The sequence below is a fragment of the Geotrypetes seraphini genome, chromosome 1 (assembly GCF_902459505.1).
Source record: "Geotrypetes seraphini chromosome 1, aGeoSer1.1, whole genome shotgun sequence".
In the NCBI taxonomy this organism is placed as follows: domain Eukaryota; kingdom Metazoa; phylum Chordata; class Amphibia; order Gymnophiona; family Dermophiidae; genus Geotrypetes; species Geotrypetes seraphini.
In genome coordinates, this window is record NC_047084.1 from 135,121,262 (window position 1) to 135,145,191 (window position 23,930).

General features: G+C 41.0%; 1 protein-coding gene across 4 annotated transcripts in view; it reads left to right on the top strand.

The window, feature by feature from the left end:
- LARP1B (La ribonucleoprotein 1B) overlaps positions 1-23,930 on the top strand; it is a 277,107-nt gene that overhangs the window by 23,649 nt on the left and 229,528 nt on the right. For 3 of the 4 annotated variants that reach the window (XR_004538886.1, XM_033939051.1, XM_033939060.1), the window contains exon 3: positions 6,797-6,856. The exons of the other annotated variant lie outside the window; for it this stretch is intronic. Coding sequence is in view for 2 of the 3 variants with exons in the window: in XM_033939051.1 (XP_033794942.1) it covers positions 6,797-6,856 (60 nt within the window). In the remaining variant the exon portion in view is untranslated. The remainder of the gene's footprint in view (positions 1-6,796; positions 6,857-23,930) is intronic. 4 annotated transcript variants of the gene reach the window in all.

Sequence of the window (23,930 nt, forward strand, 5' to 3'; positions counted from 1 at the left end):
ATTTTACAACTTACATCAAGTGTATAAATAATTGACAAATAAAATTGAATGCATCACTTGAATATCTATCACTTAACATTAATACATAAGATTTAATCCCAACCCTCCCATAACATATGCAATCATACATATCATATAGAAATTATTTCCTTTTTTTCCAATTCTTTATTAATTTCAATACTTACAATAAGTGTAACAATAAATACAACATTTTATGCTCAAATATCACAATTAATATTCTTGTAATATACATTTCAGAATTGAATCCCCCTCCCCCTTATCAATTACCATGTCCATACATAAAATATCTATTATCAGCCCATATCAATTATTAAAAATACATTAACCTATCATCCCCCTACCTCCCCCCTTCCGGATGTGCATATTTAAAGGGGTAAACACTATTTAAACATCACAATATTTTGCTAATGGCTCCCAAATCTCCTGAAACCGCTTAAAATTCCCTTTCTGAATGGCCAATGTCCTTTCCATTTTATACATATGACACAATGAATTCCACCAAAAGCTATAATTAAGCCTTTTCCAATTCTTCCAATTGCTTGTAATTTGTTGTATGGCGACTCCTGTCATTATTAACAAAAGCCTGTTGTTCTTAGATGATATTTGGCTTTTAGCCCTCGTAATCATGCCAAATAATATAGTATCATAAGACGATGCCACTGGATTTTTCAACAAACAATTAATTTGGCCCCATATTGATTTCCAAAATGCCATAATAAAAGGATAGTAGAATAATAAATAATCTAAAGTCCCTGCTTCGAGATGACAATGCCAACATCTATTTGACATAGAGCTATTCAACTTTTGTAAACGAACCGGGATCCAGAATGCTCTATGTAACAGAAAAAAACATATTTGTCTCATAGATACCGACATTGTACATCTCATCTTCCAAGTCCAAATTCGTGGCCATTGAGACGCAGAAATTTGGTGCTTAATCTCAATACTCCAGATATCCCTAAGACCAGTTTTTGGTTTCTTATTTGCAAATTCAGCTAACAATTTATACCACTGTGTGGCCTGGTGCCCCAGGAAGTCCACCTGAAAGCATAAGAACTTCAAACTATATTGATTGTTAAGATTTTTTCATTTTTCCTACTTCAGTTGAAACCATCTAAAGCTTTGTGATTTATTAAGACAATATTTATGCTGCAACTGTGAAACATCAAGCAGATTACCATTAGAAATAACATCATCCAATGCTTCCAGATGACCTTAAAACCGCCAATTTGAATCTTGGAGTTTAGTCATATAGATTGATTTGTCGATTTATGTATTGGAACAGGTGATAAATTACTGACACATCGTAAGGTTTTCCATGTATCCATTAATATTTTGTTTTCTTTATACAATCTAGGCATTTTAGTACTGAGAACATGATATAAACACAGAGGAAACATGAGTCGCCATTCCAACCACAACCAATCTGGGGTATTATCAATGAGCTCTGGGAGGACCCAATACATACCCTGGCACAAAATATAGGCTTGATGATACCTATAAAAATTGGGAAAATTTACCCCACCCTCCGCAATTGGTTTTTGTAAAGATACTAAAGCGATTCTAGGAGTTTTACCTAACCAAACAAATTTCATATTTCAAAGAAATTGGATTCTCTCATCTCTTCGTTTGGTTATTGCCTTTGCCTTATCAGGTGGATGCTGCCTAGCAATAGCAATCTCTGTCCATATTATGCTGCTTAAATGACTTTCCAGTGCAAAAGAGACGCGAGTCATGACAAGTGGGTTTCTTCCCTTCATCCATGAGGATTGCAGAAGGCATCTACATTTTTCAACTCCACCTCAGCGCTTCAGTTTTTCTTTCTTATTAGCAAGTTGAAAAGGTGTCTTATCTGCTCTGCATCTGATTTTGTTATTTTTGGGCTTTCTATTCAACTTTTGAGACTTCCTGGTGCTTCAGAGGTTCCCAGGGTTTCTGCCTGGGAGAAGATAACAGTCTCTGGATCAGAGTACTGTAGCTGGGGGATCAACCCTTTTGCAGGGCACCTACCTAGCCAGCCTGCAGTAATTCTCAGGATAGTTCAGGGTGCATTCCCTTGGGAGCTCGGCTCACCCCTGATTTTTCAGGCTGAGTTGCCCTGTCTTGGTACAGAGAACTGTAGTGTGTGCCAGATGCATCCCCACTAAAAATGCATGCTTGCTGCGTTTCTTCCCCCCCCCCCCCCCCATAGACGCATGAGGCACTAGTGGGGTTGAGGGTTTCAGGCTCTCAGAGCCTGTCTAAAGATAGCCTGAAGAAACAAGTGACTGAAGAATCCTATATGCTTGTCTGAAGCAGAAATCTCCACTGTCCAGCTGCAGTGGTACAGACATTGCCAAGTGCACAGTCATTTTAAATCTTTCCGGCAGTTCCCATACTGCCACTTTCTCGTCTGATGTTGGCTCGTGGGATCAGCGTCTTCTGTTTCTCCTCAGTTTGTCAAACTTAGGTATCTTTCTTGGTTTCACTTTATTGTACTTTTCTTCATAATTCATTTTTCTCATTTTTTAGTCATTCCCTTGGAATTTGTGTAAATTTTCTTCATTTTTTTAATTTTTTTTTTTTTAGCCTTTGGGTCACTTTGAGATCTTTTATGCCCCAGAGAGCATCAACTGATATCGATATACTTTTCACTTGAGACCCCCAGGCCATTGAACCTTTTAACTTTGTGTGTCAGAGGGTGCTGAGCGGCTTCTAAAAATATACTTGCTATAATTGGACCATTTCAAGCTTTGACCATCTTGTCATTCATTGTGACCTCTGTCTGTGTATACAAAAGCGGACACTTTATTGTGAAAGACTTTTTAGTTCGGCATCAACTTCGAGCATGGCAAGAGATTCAGCACCCAACACATATCCTGCATCAACATCGGTATTGACGCTGCATTCACAGATACCGCAGTGTGGCGCAGTGGTTAAAGTTACAAGCTCAGCACTCTGGGATTGTGGGTTCAAACCCACGCTGCTCCTTGTGAGCCTGGGCAAGTCACTTAATCTCCCCATTGCCTCAGGTACATTAGCTAGATTGTGAGCCAGTCAGGACAGACAGGGAAAAATGCTTGAGTACTTGAATAAATTCATGTAAACCAGGGGTGTCCAATCTTTTGGCTTCCCTGGGCCGCATTGGCCGAAAAAAAATTTTCTGGGGCCTCACAAACGCTGCAGCAAGACAGAGGAGGGAGTCAGCAAGACGGTAAACACCCATGGGGCAGCAGAGGAAAATACTGCATCGCCCTCGACCGGGGCTGTACAAAATACTTCACGGGGCTGCATGCGGCCATTCTGAGCTCTCCTGGGAGAATGGTATAGATAGAAGATTGAATAAATAAATTTAAAAAAAAAGAGCATCAAGCATCATGCTCTCTTCAAAGGCAAGTCTCAATATCATCTTTCTCTATGCCTCACTCATCAGGGGAGGTAGTACAAAAGAAAGCTAAGTAGCATAAACATTCTTTCCCTTTTAGCCATGGCATGATGTCCCAGACAGCCACCTCCTCTATGCATAATAAGCATCTCTACACCGTACATTGCTCTCCATTGCTGTAGATCATGTCTCCTCTCAGGCGTGCCTCAACATTGAAGTTTCCCACACCCAGACCACATGCACCGCAGATTGACTCTCCAAGAGGAGTTAAACAAGAGCTATTGGGGCTACTGCAGATGTAGTCTGCACAGGCTTTAAAGACATCCATGACTGCTTCAGCCCAGCCCAAGGATATATTGAGGTGTCCATCAAGGACAAGGTCATACACCTCTGCTCGACGTCGAGCATTGGGGTTGCATTAACCTATTCACTGCATGTGTCATCATTGGCAAATGTTCTCTTGCATCAGAGCATCAACCCCTGCCTCAATACTCCTCGATGCACACTCCTAGATTCGCCTAGGAAAGAGAGTTTTGAGTCTGACTCGGATATCTCAAACCACTTTTTTCATTTATCTTTTTTAGTTTTTCATTTATCTTTTCATGAAGAGATTCACTCAAAGCGGCTTACAATTCATTGAATTTTGTCAGCAGAAGAATTCTTTGGCATACCTTCTGATACTTTTCTACCCCAGTCGTAAGTCTGAACTACAGAGCATATCCTTTACCTCTAGGGAGGTAATAAAATGTAGAGGGGATACACATGTGGTATCTCTAGGGGGGTAAATTCAAGGTGGTGGGGTTGTTAGAGTGGGCAGACTAGATGGGCTATAGCCCTTTTCTGCCGTCATCTTCTATGTTTCTATGTTTATAAGGCTCTTTGCAGTAAAATGGAGAAAGAGGAAGACTGGCATACTAACTGGACCGCACTAAGCCACAAAGAAGGTCCTCCCAGCTCTTTGTGGCCTTTGATCCTAATAGGCTGGGCATTGCTGTATCCAAAAGAGCCATCTCTCTCTACATGACTAGTGAACTGTATCTGCTTTGCATATACTCAGGCCGGATTGATACTTAAATGCCATATGATGGCTGCTTTAGTGGCTCATTTTCGATGTGCATCTGTTAAGAAATCTGCAGAGTAGCTGATTGGTCTTCAGTCCACATGCTTACGTCTCACTACTGTTTAGAACACAACTCCAGAAGAGACAACTGGTTTGGGCAAGCAGTTCTGAAAAACCTATTCTCTACTTTAAAGCCAACTATCCCTTCAACCCTATAGGGTTTTGCTAGGCTCTTGTATATTCAATGTTTAAACCTCTTCTAGAGATATGATCCTGGCAGCTTGGGAGTCCCACATATGAGAATATGCACCTGCTGTCCTTGGAAAACACCTGCTACAGGTAAGTAGCTTTGCTTTCTACAAGGACAAGCAGACATATTATTTTCACAACCCACCCACCTCCCTTGGTTGGCATCTTAGTTGTTTTTTTTTTTTTTTTAATGAACTGATGGTTCCGTGAGCTGACGTCAGACGGGAAGGCACTGGCACGTGCGTGGTATGGGCACTGCCTAAAGATTTAAAGTGACAAAGTGACTGTACTTGGCAGTGTCTATACTGGGTCCTCAGAGAACACCTGCTACAGGTAAGTATCTGTGCTTTATTGCTATTTCAGTCAGACGATAAATTGAGTTGGAACCTGTACTGGGTGTAATCTCTAAAGATAAGGCATTGGAGAGATTGATGAAGGTTTTTGAGGAATCGTGGTGTACAGAGATTTAACTTCTAATGTAATCAACCATATAACTTCAGATGTATCCAAACATAGCACATCTTGTGGTGTTATGAACCCTTCATATGGAAGAACAGAGAAAGCAAACTTCAAAATTAGAAATAGCACAAAGTTACAGCAAAAGTGCTGGAAACAAAGTTAGGAGGAGCCCAGATGGGAATGCTCAAGTTTTGGCTCAAATGTTAAAACATCTCTGCACCAAGACTTAGCAAACACAAAATTAATTGATCAGACATCAGAGCTAATAACAGGAAAAATCTTTCTTCCAAAGCAATTAACACTCCAAAAACTACTAAGCAATAACTTGTCTACCTACATTTTATATATTGCAATAGATGAAATAAAATATTACATCATGGCAATAGAGCACAAAAAAGAATGCGAGACCAAAGGCTAGTTGGTGCTGAATACAGTTGCCATGGTCCAGCTGGAAGAACAGTTGAAACTTCAGAATAATATGGATTGGCGTTATCCAATAACTGCTATTTTAAATAATCTTAAATAGCATCCCAAATTATTGGATAATGAATGGTCTTAAGATATGTAGATCACGGATGGGCAATCTTGAGAGCTACAACCCAGTGGGGTTTTCAGGATTCCTTCAATGAATATGCATGAGATCTGTTTATGTACAATGGAGGCAATGCATGCATGCAAATAGATCCCATGCGTCTTCATTGGGGAAATCCTGAAAACCTGACTGTGTTACAACCCTCAAGGACAGAGGTTGCTCATCCCTTGGTATAGAGTGAACCCTGAATTAATCAACAATATTGAGTTCACCATTTGAATTAAGATGGGACAATTTTTGTTATTTTTATTGAGTTTTAATGAAGAAGAATTCAGGAGATTGGTTGTCCCCCACTTTTTTTGCCTGGCACCAATTCCAGAGAGTATTTTTACCTCTCTGGGCTATGGATTTAGTTTTAACCTTAAGAGACACTAATGGCACAGATATCACCCATGTTCTGTTTTAAAGCTTTACAGCTCCTATCTCGTGATTGTTTAGAAGAACAACGCCAAGTACAACTTCACAGAAGACAGCAGAATGACATTTGGCCACATTATATATGCTAAGGCAACATTTGTTTACTCTGATTGTGATTTCATGGCTGCATGTGTGCTGCTTTCCAAAGGGAATTGAGGACATTCTCGTGTCATAATTTTTTTTGTTGTTTTTTTTCTTTTGTAAAAGCAAATGGGAATCTAAAAATGGAAGCCCTCCTGCCAGATAACCATAGATATGGCTCATGTAGCTCCATTTGGAGACGTTTGATTTGAAGTAGCATTTGGAAAAAGCAGGAGGTTGCTAAACAAAATATTCCTCAAATCCTAAATTTACCTCCCATCTTTCTTTAATAACGTAAGTTGAATTAAATTCAGGTACACTAAGAATTTCCATATCCCTTAATGGTTTCCAGTCTAAGTTTGTACCTAAGGCAATGGAGGGTTAAGTGACTTATTCAAGATTGCAAGGAGCAGGATTTGAACCAAGCTTCCCTGGTTGTTAGCTGTAGGATTACTGAAATTTTTTTCTTAGTTTTTCAAAAAGCAGCCTTCCGATTTAGGAGGTGGATTAAGATTTTAGAATTAACAGATTTTTATCTGGTTTGTTTTCACAGGCTAGCGACTTTAGTGACATAACTAACTGGCCTACACCAAGTGAAATCGCAAATAATGAAGTGAGTATTAAAAGGAGACGGACATTTGTCTAGACAAAAGTGGAAGACTCCTGTTTTTCTGCCCCCCCTCCCTCCCCAACTCTTTAGTGGAACAGCTTATGTTGTCAGATTGGATTCCATTTTATCTTGAGAAATGATTGGATCTTCAACTAGCAGACCTTATTTTTATGCTTTATGTACCTGTTTTTGCTGTGCTGTTTCTCAAAGAGGAGAAAAACTTTTTAATAGACCATCGCTGTGTTATGAGGAATTCTAGAAATCTAACTTTTCAAAATTGACAATTCAAAGAGGCTGATCCATTCAGTATCTTATTTTAATTGATAGCCTGGTCATTTCTGTAGCAACAGTTCAAATTTTAGTTATTGTGCCCAACAAAAATATTTCAAAAATTATGCCAGACAAAACGCAACATATTTCTCCATCTGCTTCCTCTTCCCCCTTATCTTGCTAAACCAGTTCAGGCCAGTGAACTGTATTCCTCGCTCCCCCTACCCATACCAGCTGATGGGAGACAGAGAAATTTAAATATTTTGATGAAAATCATAGCTAGAAGGAATGGTGCAGTCTGGAACAGTTCAGTATTTTTCTGCCTCTAGCAGATGATTCAAGTCATACTTGTACAACAGAAGATTAGAATAGGTCTGTCTTCTAGCTGCCTCCTGCAGGTCACAATTTTAGGTTGAATCCAAGGTTGATACTTCTGGGGATCAGTCAATAGATCCCTTTTGTGGTTGAGCTTGGAGTGGTTTATCCCTCTGCCTCACTACAAATCTCCCTAGGGAGTCAAGGCTTAGTGATGGTCCCTAGGAGCTTCTACCAGTGAAGTAAGGTGGTGGTCTGTCTCTGTTCCTTTCCATTCTCCTCCCCCCCCTTGCTCTCTAGTTAGACATTTTGGATTTTGACTCCTAAAGTTAGTTGTCCAGCACTGCTCTCTAAGGGATTACAGCCAGCATAGTAGTACAGCAGAGGGCTCAGGTGGGCAGTTCTGCAGTCTCACTGGCTTGGGTACAGGAGCTAGCGCATGTAGTTTACTACTGGCTTCTTTTTGTTCCTGATGCAGTATGGATGGATGATTCACCAACTGAGGAGCTACAAGCAGCAGTGGTGGAACAAGCTGTGTATTCCTTTAGAAGTGATTATGTGAGTCATAAAATGGTTGGAGAGCCATTGTGGATGGGAATAGCAGCTATTTTGTAGCTGGTTCCCATAACTCCTGTGCTTCCTCTTCAACTTCAGGGCCTTTTCTGTTGGGTGGGGGGTGCAGGTTTCCTCTACCTGGATCAACAGTTTGGAGGGACCTTCTGATGAACTTCAGATACCTGGGACTTTACTTTGTACAGGCCCTCTCTGAGGGGATTAGGGCAGAATTGGAAAGACTCCAGAGGTCATAGTGGGGTCAAGATGTTCCTTGGTCACTTGACTAACCAGGAAAGTTCCCTTCTTTGTCTGTGTTGAGGCCTAAGTGTCACAAGTGAGCCAAAACCTCTACAGCAATTGTACTGAGCATACAGAGCTAAAAAATTTTTCTCAGTGACCCTGGAGGAGGGTTCCCCCCCCCCCCCCCCCAGGTAGTGTTCACCTGAGTCTGGTGAATTGTCTTTGGAGCAAGATGACTCCTCAGTGATGGAGCTGCTGATGCTTATTGATCAGGTTGTCGAGACCCTCATTATCCCTGGCATGACTTTCTAGAAGTCTAGAGGAGGTGTGTAGGCAGATTGATAGGCTTAAGAGCGATAAATCCCCGGGACCGGATGGCATCCATCCGAGGGTCATCAAGGAACTGAAAGGGACCATAGCTGAATTGCTTCAACTAATAGCCAATCTGTCTATTGGGAAAGATTCCGGAAGACTGGAAGGTGGCGAATGTTACGCTAATCTTCAAGAAAGGTTGGAGGGGAGATTCAGGAAACTATAGACCGGTGAGTCTGACCTCGGTACCGGGAAAGATGGTAGAGTCGCTGATAAAGGACCCCATCATTGATCACCTTGATGGACACGGGCTGATGAGGACCAGTCAGCATGGTTTTAGCAAAGGCAGATCTTGCCTGACGAACTTGCTGCACTTCTTCGAGGGAGTAAACAGGCAGATAGACAAGGGCGACCCGGTCGACATTGTATATCCGGATTTTCAGAAGGCGTTTGACAAGGTTCCGCATGAATGACTACTTCAGAAAATTGCGAGCCATGGAATTGAGGGTGAAATACTTGCGTGGATTAAAAATTGGCTGGATCATAGGAAACAGAGAGTGGGGGTAAATGGACAATACTCGGACTGGAGAGTGTCACCAGTGGGGTGCCGCAGGGCTCGATGCTTGGACACGTGCTCTTCAACATCTTTATAAATGATCTAGACATTGGTACGACAAGTGAGGTGATTAAATTTGCGGACGATATAAAGTTATTCAGAGTAGTGAAGACGGGGATTGCGAAGATCTGCAACGTGACATAATCAGGCTTGAGGAATGGGCATCAACATGGCAGATGAGGTTCAACGTGGATAAGTGTAAAGTAATGCATGTAGGTAACAAAAATCTCATGCACGAATACAGGATGTCCGGGGCGTTACTCGGAGAGACCTCCCAGGAAAGAGACTTGGGAGTTATGAACGACAAATCAAAGTCGTCCGCGCAATGTGCAGTGGCGGCGAAAAGAACAAACAGAATGCTAGGAATAATAAAGAAGGGGATCACAAACAGATCGTAGAAGGTTATCATGCCACTGTACCGGGCCATGGTGCGCCCTCACCTGGAGTACTGCATCCAGCAGTGGTCGCCGTACATGAAGAAGGACACGGTACTACTTGAAAGGGTCCAGAGAAGAGTGACTAAGATGGTTAAGGGGTTGGAGGAGTTGCCGTACAGTGAAAGATTAGAGAAACTGGGCCTTTTCTCCCTCGAACAGAGGAGATTGAGAGGGGACATGATCAAAACATTCAAGATACTGAAGGGAATAGACTTAGTAGATAAGGACAGGTTGTTCACCCAGAACGAGAACGAGAGGGCACTTCCTAAAATTGAAAGGGGATAGATTCCGTACGAATGTAAGAAAGTTCTTCACCCAGAGAATGGTAGAAAACTGGAATGCTCTTCTGGAGTCTGTCATAGGGGAAAACACCCTCCAGGGATTCAAGACAAAGTTAGACAAGTTCTTGCTGAACCAGAACGTACGCAGGTAGGGCTAGTCTCAGTTAGGGCACTGATCTTTGACCAAGGGCCGCCACATGAGCAGACTGCTGGGCACGATGGACCACTGGGCTGACCCAACAGCGGCAATTCTTATGTTCTTAAGTCTCTGAATGAGACCCCTCCCCCCATCCTGCAGGCTGTTCATTTGCTCTCAGAGGCCTTTCTCCTTCATAAGGCCCTATCTCAGATGGTCCTCATGGCATGGGAACCTCATGATACAACATTTGGGCACTAAAGTTGTGGGACAGCTATTCCCTCCCATACGAAGACTTGGACAAGTTTTTGGCATCCCCAAAGTTGATACCTTAACCGGTGCTAATAAAGACTTTCATTCCCTTAGGAAGAGGGGGTAGTGTTGAAGCTTCATGACAAGAAAATGGAGCAGCTGCTGAAGCAGGCCTTTTAGCTCCTTTGTGCATGAGGTTTAGGTGGCTGTTTGTGGCAGCCTTGCAGCAAGAGCCCTGCTAAACTTGGATCTGGCTGCCTTTGAAGCAGTGAGGCTTGAGTTGGGGGTAGCATATTTAGCAGATGTTCTTTTTGACTTTATTAGGATTTCAGCCTGCACTGGCTGTGGCTAAAAAATTGGTTAGCAGATGCAGTGTCCCAAGAATCACCCCAGCAAACTTCCTGCTGCCAAAAGACATTTATTTGGTGAAGATATGTAGAAATTGGCTGAGGATTTGGGAAAATCCAGACCTTTGACCTCAAACTGCTGTAATACCAGGAGTATTTATTAAGGCTTTCTGGGGTTAGATCATGTTGTAGGGACTGGAGTCATTTTCCAGCCCATCCATAAGTTGTCTTGGTAGCTTCAGGGTAAAGTTCAAAAGAACTTGCCATTTCGGAGTGCAAGGTTGTCCAAGGAATGTAGCCTGGTTGCCTCCCTTCAGGAGATGTAGTCTGGTAGTTTTCTGTCTGTCTTTAAATTTCTATCCTGCCTATATATAACCCAGGCAGGTCACAAGCATGAAATGCACATTATCCCAAGACAAGCAGGCAGAATATTCTCACATGTGGGTGACGTCGCTGACGGAGTCCAAGTACGGACACATTAAAAGTGCATCGGCACTTTAAGACTTCAGAAAGTTCACGAAATCTCACACCGTGCATGCACGAGTGCCTTCCCGCCCGACGTAGGCGCGTGGTCCCTCAGTTCTTAGTTTTTTGTGTAGCTAAGAAGTCATGTTTTTTCAACAGCTGTTGAATTTTCCCTTGCATTCCCACTCTTGCGTCTCTTGTTTCATTTTTACTTTTATTCTTTATTTTCTTTCTTAAACAGAAAAAATAAATAAATAACCCGTCTGCGGGTTTTGGCCCGGCTGGGCCTTTCGTTCAGTCTCAGCCATCGAGTTTAATTTGGCTGAGGCGATGTTCCCATTGATGTCACACCTGCTGATGGGATTTAAAAAGTGCTGTCGGTGTTCTCGCACTCTCTCTAACGGACCCTCACAGCTGATGCCTGCAGTGTTTGGGTCCTGAACACCATGTTCAAACTTCTAAATGCTGCTCTTCCTTACAAAAACGTACCATCAAGAATCGTATTCTTCTTTGTTGCTTCAAAGGCAGCACGTTTTTCATGCATGTCTAAAAATCTGATTGAAAAACTGCTGATCCTTGACTTAACTCTCCAAGATAGCATGAGGCTGGTTCTCTGTTCCTCAAAATCCTGGTGATCTGTGTTCTATTCAGCTCAAAAATAGGGCCCTCGGTAAATCTTTAATTCTCATACAAATATAATTGTGCTAGGATCCCTTTGCCCTACTACTTGGTATGCATAAGTTCATCTGTTCAATCTGTTTTTCAGAGCTCTTAATTTTTCCAATAGTAGTTTAGCACATTTTAACTCTTCCACTTTGAGCTAGTGTCTTAGACAGAGATCAGCAGGGTAGAAACATAGAAATAGACGGCAGATAAGGGCCATGGCCCATCAAGTCTGCCCATCCCAATAACCCTCCCCTACCTTTCTCTGTGAAGAGATCCCACGTGACAATCCCATTTTGTCTTAAAATTAGGCACACTGCTAGCCTCGACCACCTGCAGTGGAAGATTATTCCAGCGATCAACCACCCTTTTGGTGAAGAAGTATTTCCTGGTGTCACCGTGTAGTTTCCCGCCCCTGATTTTCCACGGATGCCCTCTTGTTGCCGTGGGGCCTTTGAAGAAGAAGATATCTTCTTCCACCTCGATACGGCCCGTGAGATACTTGAACGTCTCGATCATGTCTCCCCTCTCTCTGCATTCCTCGAGTGAGTATAGCTGCAATTTTTTCAGCCGTTCCTCATATGGGAGATCCTTGAGTCCCGAGACCATCCGGGTGGCCATTCGCTGAACCGATTCAAGTTTCAGCACATCTTTGCGGTAATGCAGTCTCCAGAATTGTACACAGTATTCCAGATGGGGTCTCACTATCGATCTATACAATGGCATAATGACTTCGGGCTTACGGCTGACGAAACTCCTACTTATACAACCTATGATTTGTCTAGCCTTAGATGAAGCTTTCTCCACTTGCTTGGCAGTCTTCATGTCCTCACTGATGATCACCCCTAAGTCACGTTCTGCTACAGTCCTCGCTAGGATCTTACCATTAAGGGTGTAAGTCTTGCATGGATTTTGGCTGCCAAGGTGCATGACTTTACATTTTTCAGTATTAAAACTTAGTTGCCAGGTCCTGGACCAGCGCTCTAGTAGGAGTAGGTCGTGCACCATACTGTTGGGCATTGAGTTTCCGTCCGGCACTGTGCTTTTGTCTGTTGTGTTCTTGCTTACTACATTGCATAATTTGGCGTCGTCGGCGAATAGCGCTATTTTACCTCGAAGTCCCTCAGCCAAAAGTTTATTGTTCATGCTGCTTATTGTATCTTGAAGTGCCTGTAGGTCAATGGAAAACTAACTACCGTATTTGCCGGCGTATAGGACGACTGGGCGTATAAGACGACCCCCCAACTTTTAGTTAAAAAATAGAGTTTTGTGTTATACTCGCCGTATAAGACGACCCCTTCTTCCGCACACCTTCTCTACCGCCCCGGGTGCAGCACAGCCGGTCAGGTTCCCTTACTTTTGTGGCACTTCCCCGACCGACCGACAACAGCCCCGGTCCGACAAACCTCCCTGCCCTTAACCGCGAATCTAAATTACCTTCTTACAGCTGCTGTAAGAAGGTATTTAGATTCGTGGCTACAGGGCAGGGAGGATTGTCGGACCCGGGCTGTTATCGGTCGGTCGGGGAAGTGCCACAAAAGTAAGGGAACTTGGCCGGCTGTGCTGCAACCGGGGCGGGGCGGCCGCCCCTCTCTCTTGGTACCGCGAGGCTACTCTCCTTCTCCTTACCTGCCATGCCTGCAGCACAGAGCCGAACTGAAGTCTTCCCGACGTCAGCGCTGATGGAGGGAGGGAGGGAGGGCTTTGTTTAAGCTTTGTTTAAGCCCTCCCTCCCCTCCGACGTCAGCGCTGACGTCGGGAAGACTTCCGTTCGGCTCTGTGCTGCAAGCAGAGAAGGTAGGGAGAAGAAGAGCCGCGCGACTGAGTACATCCAGCCCCGCAAGTAAGGGCATGTAAACTGTACCCGGCGTATAAGACGACCCCCGACTTTGGGGAGGATTTTAAGGTACTAAAAAGTCGTCTTATACGCCGGCAAATACGGTAGGTACCTTTTTTTAGTTGGGTTGTTTTTTTTTTTTTAAATGCCACAGTGTTCTTTCCCTGCCGTTTTGCTAGGTATTGCCAATGTCGGGCTTCCTTATTCCTGCAAGGAAATAGGCCTGTATTTTTTTATGGGTTTAGATAGGGGATGTGGCATTCATGTCAAGATGTTTTAAAATTTGCAAACATTTCCTTTGCATTGGTGAGACTTAATATGTTTTTTTGGAAACCTTGCAGGAAGGTATTCTGCATCTGGAACGATTTTGGGCCAAATGGGAATGTGACAAAAACATAGTAACATAGTAAATGATGGCAGATAGAGACCTGAATGGTCCATCCAATCTGCCCATTAGTTATTCTCATTAAAAATACATGATTAAATGAACTTGTCTCTTCTTTGATATTTTTGGGCCATAGACTATTGTCCACCTGGTCTTGTCCTAGGTTCCAACTGCTGAAGTTGCCATCTAAGCTCACTCCAGCCTATCCAACCAAGCCATTGTTTGCAGGATATCTACTGTAAAGTCTGGTCAGCAACGTCCTCATGTTCCAAGTTAGTGGAGTTCCAGTTGATGCCCTCTCCAGCTCATCCTACACTGAATCACCATATATGGGACACAAACCGTACAAGTCTGTCCAATATTGGCCTTAGTGGAGGTAGAAATGCAACAGCAAGGTTTTATACTGACTGATAGAAATATGAAAAAACCCGACTTTTAGAAGTAGAGAACCCCCCCCTCCAGAGGATTTATCTCAGAGAAATGATTGCGATTAAGGATATGACTACTTTACAAAGAAAGTTAGAGGCTCTGGATAATGCTAACAGATGAAGGAATTTCAGCTTTATTAATTTTCCACAAATGCCAGCAATATCAGCTCTAATTTGTCATATCTGTTTTGAAGGTTCCTCCAGTATCTACTGTGAAGTTTATTACCTCCAGCAGGCAAAGAAGAAAGAGGGACTGTTGTAAGGCTCCCTCACTGGAAACAGTCTAGATTTAATTGGGGGGTTTTAAAGATCTGATTCTAACCCTGAGATATTTACATTGTTGGAACCTGCTAGACTGTTCACTTAAAGATCTTTATTTTTTTTTGTAATTGAAAAAAGAGTAAAGAGAAGACATCTGTTCTTGTTATTGAAGCCAGCAGTTTTAAAGCAGGGACATTAGTTTCCCTTTGCTGTTCTTGTAAATGTTTAAGCACTATGAGCCCCAATATTTATATCTACATTTGTGGCCTCTAAATCCCCAGAGTCCTGATTGGGCAGCACGACTTTTGGAATATCTGCAACTAGCTTATTTATTAGTGAGGAAGTTAGTAATCTGCATTAAAAAGATATGCTGCTACTTTTAATCATTTGCTTATTTTTTCTTTATATTTTCTCCTTTTTTAATAATACCCAACATTCTGTTTGCCTTCTTCGTGGCTGCTGCGCATTGCGCCATTGACTTCATTGTTGTATCCACCAGTACACCCAAATCTCTTTCAAGGTTACTTAGTATTAGAGGGAAGTAACCTTGAAAGAGATTTGGGTGTACTGGTGGATACAACAATGAAGTCAACGGCGCAATGTGCAGCAGCCGCGAAGAAGGCAAACAGAATGTTGGGTATTATTAAAAATGGTATTACGACCAGAACAAAAGAAGTCATCCTGCCGTTGTATCGGGCAATGGTGCGCCCGCACCTGGAGTACTGTGTTCAGTATTGGTCACCGTACCTTAAGAAGGATATGGCAATACTTGAGAGGGTCCAGAGGAGAGCGACACGAATGATTAAGGGCATGGAAAACCTTTCATACACTGAAAGATTGGAGAGGCTGGAGCTCTTCTCCCTGGAAAAGCGGAGACTCAGAGGAGACATGATAGAGACCTACAAGATCATGAAGGGCATAGAGAAAGTAGAGAGAGATAGATTCTTCAAATTTTCAAAACATATAAGAACAAGAGGGCATTCGGAAAAATTGGAAGGGGATAGATTCAGAACAAATGCTAGGAAGTTTTTCTTTACTCAGCGGGTGGTGGACACCTGGAATGCGCTTCCAGAGGACGTAATAGAACAGAGTACGGTACTGGAGTTCAAGAAAGGATTGGACAATTTCCTGCTGAAGAAAGGGATAGAGGGGTATAGATAGGGGGCTACTGCGCAGGTCCTGGACCTGTTGGGCTGCCGTGTGAGCGGACTGCTGGGCACGATGGACCTCGGGTCTGACTCAGTGGAGGCATTGCTTATGTTCTTATGTTGAGTATTGTGAAATGGATCTCTTCTTAATTGTGGACTAGTTTGGTGGTAATATACATTTGGGTTTTTTTCTTGGTATATCGTTTCCTTGTAGTTTGGAGTACTCAGTGTCTTTTCTGTAACAAGTGACCATGCTTGTGAAGTTGTTACCTGTTAAACATAAATAAAAATAAAATGTGCAAGCTATTTGACAAAAGTCTTGTTGAACTTGGAGACTTTAGTAAAAACATCTAAGGCCCCAAAAATGAACATGCATTTTCAACAAAATGTACACTAAGAATAACCATTTTAACAAGATTACACGGTTGAAGAGCATCTTCACTTAGAGCTTTGAAGGCCTGATGTCTTTGCAAGAAGTTGAAAAATGAACCTATGTGCCTATATGAGTGGCTCCTAGATTAGTCCAATAGTTCTGAGGTTTTCTCACCACCAGACCACAGCAATGTTTCAAACTAACGCCCCTCCCCCATCCCGCACAGCTCATTCATAAGAAACTACATGAATCCACATTCAAGTACCAAGGACCCAAGACTTGGAACAACTTCCCGCTTCATCTACGACAAATACAATCATACTATATCTTCAGGAAGAGGCTAAAGACTCACCTCTTCTCCCCAAACACATAACTACAGCCCTAACCTGCCTGTATTACCCTGACCTGTGTTCATGCCCTCAGTAAGACTCTTGTCAGGAATCTACCACATGCTATTGTAAATCTCATCACTCTTATTGTAAACCACACTGAATCCCAGTTAAAATTTGCGGTATAGAAGAAACGGTATAGTATGTTTTTATATTCTCTGTGCTTGTACTCATGTAAACTAAACTACACTGCAGCAATGCCTACAGGAGGTAAGCTTTTGTTGGCAAGTAATTTTATAAAAGGCCCTCATGTGTCAAACAGGGTTCAGACCTAGAAAAACCTTTTATAAAATTATTTCTGAGCATGTTAAGTAGTTTAGTTTATATCTGTAAATGGTGGATTTTGCAATCTGCCTAGGTACATACCACCAATTACATTCAATTATATCTTCAACATAGTTGCCCCCCTCCCCCCTGTGGATCTTTTGCATCTTATTTAGAATTAGAAATTTCCTACTAGGCATTTAGGAAAGGTCTGAAAACGTTCCTACTTACAGATGCTCATGGAGATGAATCAGCCTGGGCACATTGGAAAGATGGATGGCGAGACCGATCAGGAGCATGGAACCTACAGCTTCTGTACTGCTCCTGCCCTAGAGAATGTAAATCCTCAAAGCATTCCATAAAGAAATCAAAACACTGCTGTTCAAAAAGTATATACAAGCTACCTAATCTCCCTCTCCTCTTCCCCATTTCTCCGACCAGGCTCTGCTCACTCCCTGGCACCATACCCTCAATCGACCAATAAAAAACAACAACAAAAAAAAAAAAACGAAAGGCAAAGAAAGCTACCTGAAACCTAAATTATCCTACCGAAACCGACTATCTACCAACGTATGGAAACAGACTACTTGCTATGTAATGTAATGTAACCTGATTTATCTTCCAATGTTATTAAGTCTTTACCCTCATTCTCTTATTAAGTCTATACCCTCAATCTGTATTCTCCAATGTCATGTACCCTCCTGGAAATGTATCTTTGAACCGCAAGATACAAGCGGAATAAAAATCACTAATGTAATGTAATGTATTTCATTCTGCTTTAATCTGTTTTAATGTAAACTACTGTAAAGGTGGAGTATGTTCATTATAAATAAAATGGAAACATAATTGCTCTTCTCACAGAACTGAATGGGGAGCCATTTAGGCGCTTAACTACAAAACTCAACATCTTTTGCACCTGATTTTATCGCTTTTACTTTTCTATATTTGAGAGACACCTTTTGCATCACTTTACTGCAAAAATTTGGAAAGCTGTCAGTCAAGTTTTTGAAAATTTTGCTTAAGACAATCATAGGCACAATTTTCCACTTCAATCACTTCTCCAAAGATTAGTTCCAAATGGGCAGTTTTGTGACACAACAGGAGAATTTGTTGTTTTTAACGAATTTTATGGGTATTGCCATTGCAAAATAGAAAATGCACACATACTTTTCAGGCCTGCCCAGATCTCGCCTGAAAAAACTCCTTGAAAACTGCATGCTATAAATGGTGGCCATTCTAGAATTGCTGCTTATGTATGTACATTTGTAAAACTGCTGTTTGTCGTACCATCTTTTTTTTTTTTCCTTTCTTTATTATTTTGAAAATAAATAACAAGTAATACATTTGTTTAAGTAACACGATAAGTCATACTACATAAAAAAATATATTCAATTAAAGAAATTATTTTACAATCTTTTTAAGACCCCCAAAACATTTGTGGGGGGAGAAGTCCTGAAAATAAAGAGACTTAATTCAAACATCAGGAAAAAAAAACAAAAAGGAAATGGCTTAACGGGAACAGCTCCTCAATTCATAATCACACCTTTTAAAGACTGGAGATCTTCTTCATGTCCAGAAAACTCCGGAGATGTTCTGGAACAAAAAATGTATATTTTATCCCCAAATATTTAATGAGGCATTTGCAAGGATATGCCAGTTGAAATGTTGCTCCTAATTCTTTGGTCTCTTGCCTCATTGTCAAAAATATTTTCCTCCTTTTTTGAGTTGTTTTATTAACGTCAGGGTACATCCAAATACGTTGACCAAGAAACAAAGTTTGCAAGTTACGAAAGTAGAATTTTAGAACAGCATTGAGGTCTTGTTGAAACACGAATGAAACAAGTAAAGTAGCTTTTTTCCAAAATTAACGTAGATGTTTCTAAAATGGCTGATATATTTCCGAAGTCAGGAGGTTGATTCCGAGGACCTTGAGGATTTTCTTGAGTCTCACTCCCATTTTTCTTAAGAAAACCAAGTAATAATAAATTTTGTTCAAAGGAGGAATAGTCTCTGGAGTGAAACTTAAAATTTGTATTAAGTATTTCCTAAACAATTCCACTGGGGAAATCTCTGAAGATCTAGGAAAATTCAATAGTCTCAGATTCAGTCTTCTATTATGATTCTCCAATTGCTCTATTTTCCTATGTATCATTAATTTTGTCTTTAATCAAACTTTTAAAGACAGATTTCAAAGCAATTATCTCCTGATTCACTTTATCATGTTTAGTTTCATTATCCATTTTTAAGTCTTCGACTATTTTTACCAATGAGTCTACCTTAGTCACTAACAATAAAGTTTCCCCTGCTGTTTTCTGAATAGTATTATCCATTCTCTGGAGTGTCTTCCAGACATCCAGTAAAGTTATCTCCATTGGTGGGCCCCCAAACATGGCCGCAGTGTTCTGAATGAGTTGTAGCCTCTTCAGATTAAATTTGGTTAATCCAATATACAGAGAATTTGCATAATCCAGATGTGCGAAAATAATCCATTAGTATACTAACTTACCCCCTCTTTAACAAAAGCCCTAAAGACCTTTAAATCTCTACGGGCTTCGAGGGAGTTACTGCAGTGACAGCTACTAGTGCAGCTTTGTAAAATAGGGTGTTAATGTATGTTTAGCTTTTGAGTCTCATCAAGTCAAAGCAAAATTAATAGAGGAGAACATGGTACTGTATTTTAGCATAGTGATAACCTGATGATATGTAATAATTTCTAGGCAATGAGTTGTAAAATTTAGGCTCTTCCCCCCCACCCCCCTTTACAAAACCATAGTACGGATTTTAGCACCGGCTGCAGTGGTAACAGCTCCGATGCTCATAGGAATTCTATGAGCATCAGAGCTGTTACCTAGTGCTGCCCGATCGTGTAATAATAAACTTTTAATGATTATGACTGGAGTTGCCATCCAACATATTACTAATAAATTGGAAAGATCATAGTAAACTTAATTTTAATTTTTGGTGGAACTCAGTATGTCACATATATAGAATGGAAAGATCATTAGCGGTACAGAATGGAAATTATAAAAATTTTATTAAAATATGGGAGCCATTAACATCTTTTTATCATGATTGAATGCCATTTTTCTATTAATTATACACCATTTAGTAGGGGGTGGGGGATAGGGTTTCAAGTATATGATCTTATAATGATTAAGGGGCTTTGAGGGAAGGTGGGGAGAGGGTTACATTTGTACTTATAATGATAAGATGTTCAAGTGCTCAAATTAATTGTGTTTATTATGAATTTTTGTACACTTGATGAAAGTTTAAAAATGAATAAAAAATAAAAAAAAATCGGCCTCTCCGATTTGGGGCCCAACCTCCCCTTGCCCGGCTGTTATCGCGCTCACGAATCCTGCCACTCAGAACATTTTTTTTTTTTTTTTTTAACCCTCTCACCGGCTTGTGGATTTGGCCTGACTTGGCACAGCCTGAAGTTGTGTTTGACTTCGGTAAAGAAAGTACAAAAGAAAAAAAACCAGGCGCTTTTTCAAACCCTCCCTGTAAAACTAGCCTGTATTAGCAGCTGCACCACTCTCTCCTTTCGTAGCTTTTGCAAATCAATTCGCTTCTGCAGCCTCAGAGCCTCTGCTAGGCTGTCCCGCCTCTGATGATGCAACTTCCTTCTTCCTCAGAGGCGGGATGGCCTAGCAGAGGCTCTGAGGCTGCAGAAGCGAATTGACTCGCTAAAGCTATGGAAGGAGAGAGTGGTGCTAATACAGGCGGTGCTAATACAGGCTAGTGGGGAGAGTTTGAAAAAGCGCCTGTTTTTTTTTTCCTTTTGTACTTTCTTTACCGGAGTCAAACACAACTTCAGGATGTGCTGAGTCAGGCTGGGAAATCCACAAGCCGGTGAGAGCCTGTTAATCGGGGGGGGGGGTGTTATTTTTTGCTCATAATCTACTGGAACCCCGGACCGAGTCCTTGGACCTTGTGTCGGCTATGTTCCCCTTGATGTCCAAGGCTCCAAGTGGCTTCAAGCACTGCACCCTGACTCATATAACTGATATGTCCAGTGCCTTGGTCCTGAACACAGCCCTAACTCTTGCCTGCACTTTTCTAAACTGCAGAAGAGGTTGCTCAAGGCTAGACAGCTACAATTTAAAAAGCTTTTTAGTTCATTGGAAGCATCAGAGATGTCTGCAGACTCTGATGCCCAAAGATCAACTTCAACATTGGTACCAACAGCATTGACCCTCACTCACCCTCTTTATTATCAGTGCTGCCTCAATCTGGGAATTCACATAAAAAGAATAAGAAGCACAAACAAACACCCTCTTCTGCCCCCCCCCCCCAACCGGGCCCCATTGGCATTGTCTCAAGCATCCATTCTGACACACTCAAAGCTTCGGCACATTGAGGCAAGATCGCCATTGCTGTAGCTGGTGTGTTCTGAGGAGTGCCTTGGCATCAAGGTCACCAACGCCTCAACACCAGGCTCAATCCACATCTTCTGTATTGCATGCAACATCAGTACTGAAGCCGCCTTTACAAGACCAGATAAGAGAGCTAGTACAGGGAGTTGGTTGGGATGCTGCTAAAGCACATGGTACAAGTTCCTGCCCCAACGCATCCACACTCTGAGCAATAATCCAAGGTAACATCGGGGGATTGATCATGGACTCCGCACCATCGATGCTCAGTGTACCTGCATTTTTGAGGGAGCATATATGTTTCCTCATCTCATTCAAGATATTCCCCTAGCTAGTCTCAAAGCACTTCTCGACGCTGTCCTTGAGCTTCACCTTGATGTCTGACTTGATGTTCTCCATCTCCGAGGCATAACATCGAGGAATATGATTCAGACCTTACTCAGTGTTCCTCTGACTATTCAGAGCTCTCTGCAGAGGATTGTATGGGACATTTCATTGCCTTCTGGATCCTCACTGCAGATTGAATTCTCAAGCAAAGTTTTGGGTGTCATTATAGACTCGACACTTTGATTTAACAACCATCTTACTCTCTGGTGTAAAAAAAAAAAAGTTTCTTTAGTCTCCATGTTTTTTTGTTTGTTTGTTTTTTTAATTCTTTATTCATTTTTAGAACTTCAATTGTGCACAAAAGAAGATGCATTTACATAAATTATTATCATTACAGCACAATATATTTAATAGAATAAAAACAAGACATATTTTCTCCCACCCACTTTCCAATTTACAAACACCTCATAAAAATACTTGTAATCAACCCTTCTATATTTCTTAACAAATGCCAAAACATATCTCCCTCCCCGGATATGCATGTTTCCCTCAGTTTATACAAATAAATCAGTCTTTACAATATTTAGTTAATGGTTCCTAAACTTCCATAATTTTTTTATAATAACCCTTCTGAATGGCCATAAACTTTTCCATTTTAAAGATATAACATAGGGATTCCCACCAGAATGAATAATTTAATCTATCCCAATTTTTCCAATTCTTTAAAATAAGCTGCATGACAACTCCCATCATTATAAATAAAGGTTTGTTATTTTTTGCCGAAATATGACTTTTCGCCCTCATAGATGCTCCAAATAAAATAGTATCTTATGAAAGTGCTACTGGATTTTCTAATAAATTATTAACTTGATCCCAAATTGATCTCCAGAATTTTCAAAGGACAGTAGTATAGTAAATTATCTAACGTCCCAACTTCCAGATGACAATGCCAACATCTATTAGATTTAGAACTATACTCTATGCAACCGAACTGGGGTCCAAAATACTCTTATGTAATAAAAAAGTCATGTTTGTCTCATAGATGCAGACATTATACATCTCAACCTCCAAGACCAAATTCGTGGCCATTGAGATGCAGTAATTTGATGCTTTATCTCAATGCTCCAAATGTCACGCAGACCATTATTTTGTTTCTTATTCAAAAATCCAGATATTAATTTATACCACTGAGCGGCCTGATGACCCAGGAAGTCTACCTGAAAACATAAGACCGGCAAACTATTTTGAACTTCAAAATTTTTCCATTCAGGGAACCCTTCCTGAATGGCCTGCTTCAACTGTAACCATCTATAATTTTGTGTTTTATTAAGATCAAATTTGTGTTGCAATTGTGAAAAATCAAGCAGCTTACCATCAGAAAAAACATCATCTAAAGTGCATATGCCTTTAATCATCCAATATTTCCAGATGACCTTAAATCCACCAATTTTAATCTTGGAGTTCAGTCATATAGTCTGAGACGTAGATTTATATATAGGAATAGGTGTTAAATTATCTACAAATTTTATAGTTTCCCAAGTATCTAATAAAATTCTATTGTCCTTATATAACCTAGGCATCTTAATAGTCATAACATGACATAATCTCAGTGGCGACAGGAGTTGCCATTCCAACCATAACCAATCAGGCAGAGTTTCTATGAGCTAAGGGAGGATCCAATACCTTGCCGCATAATATAGGCTTGATGATACCTATAGAAATTTGGAAAATTTACCCCACCCTCCGCAATTGATTTTTGTAGAGCAATTCTTGCTTTTTTCCCTAGCCAAATAAATTTAGTGAGAATACTATTTAACTTTTTAAAAAAGGACCTCTGAAAATAGGCTGGCAACATTCCCATTTGGTAAAAAACTACAGGCAAAATCATCATTTTAACTCTCCCCCAACAAGACAAATGTAAAGGGTTCCATTGTTCACACATTTCCGTGACCTTCAACAATAGTTTCTTTTCGTTAATTTTACTTGACTCATCCAATGTATTATGAATCCAAATTCCTAAGTACTTAATTCCATCTTCCTTCCAAAGAAAAGGGAATGAACCAAATAATCCCTTTTGACAATGAACATTTAAAGGAAGAACCTCTGATTTACTCCAATTTATTTTGTATCCAGAAAATTTTCCAAATTTTTCAATTAAATCTAACAAACTTGAAATGGTAGTCTCAGGATTTCTCAAATGAAGCAAAATATAATCTGCATATGCAGAGACTTTATATTCCCGATCTGAATAAAGAATATCTTGAATCTCCTTTGCTTGTTGAATAGCCAATACAGTACAAGGGTTCCAGAACAATATCAAATAGCAAAGAAGATAACGGACACCCTTGTCTAACTCCTCTCTTCAAACAGAAACGATCTGAGAAATTATTATTTATATAT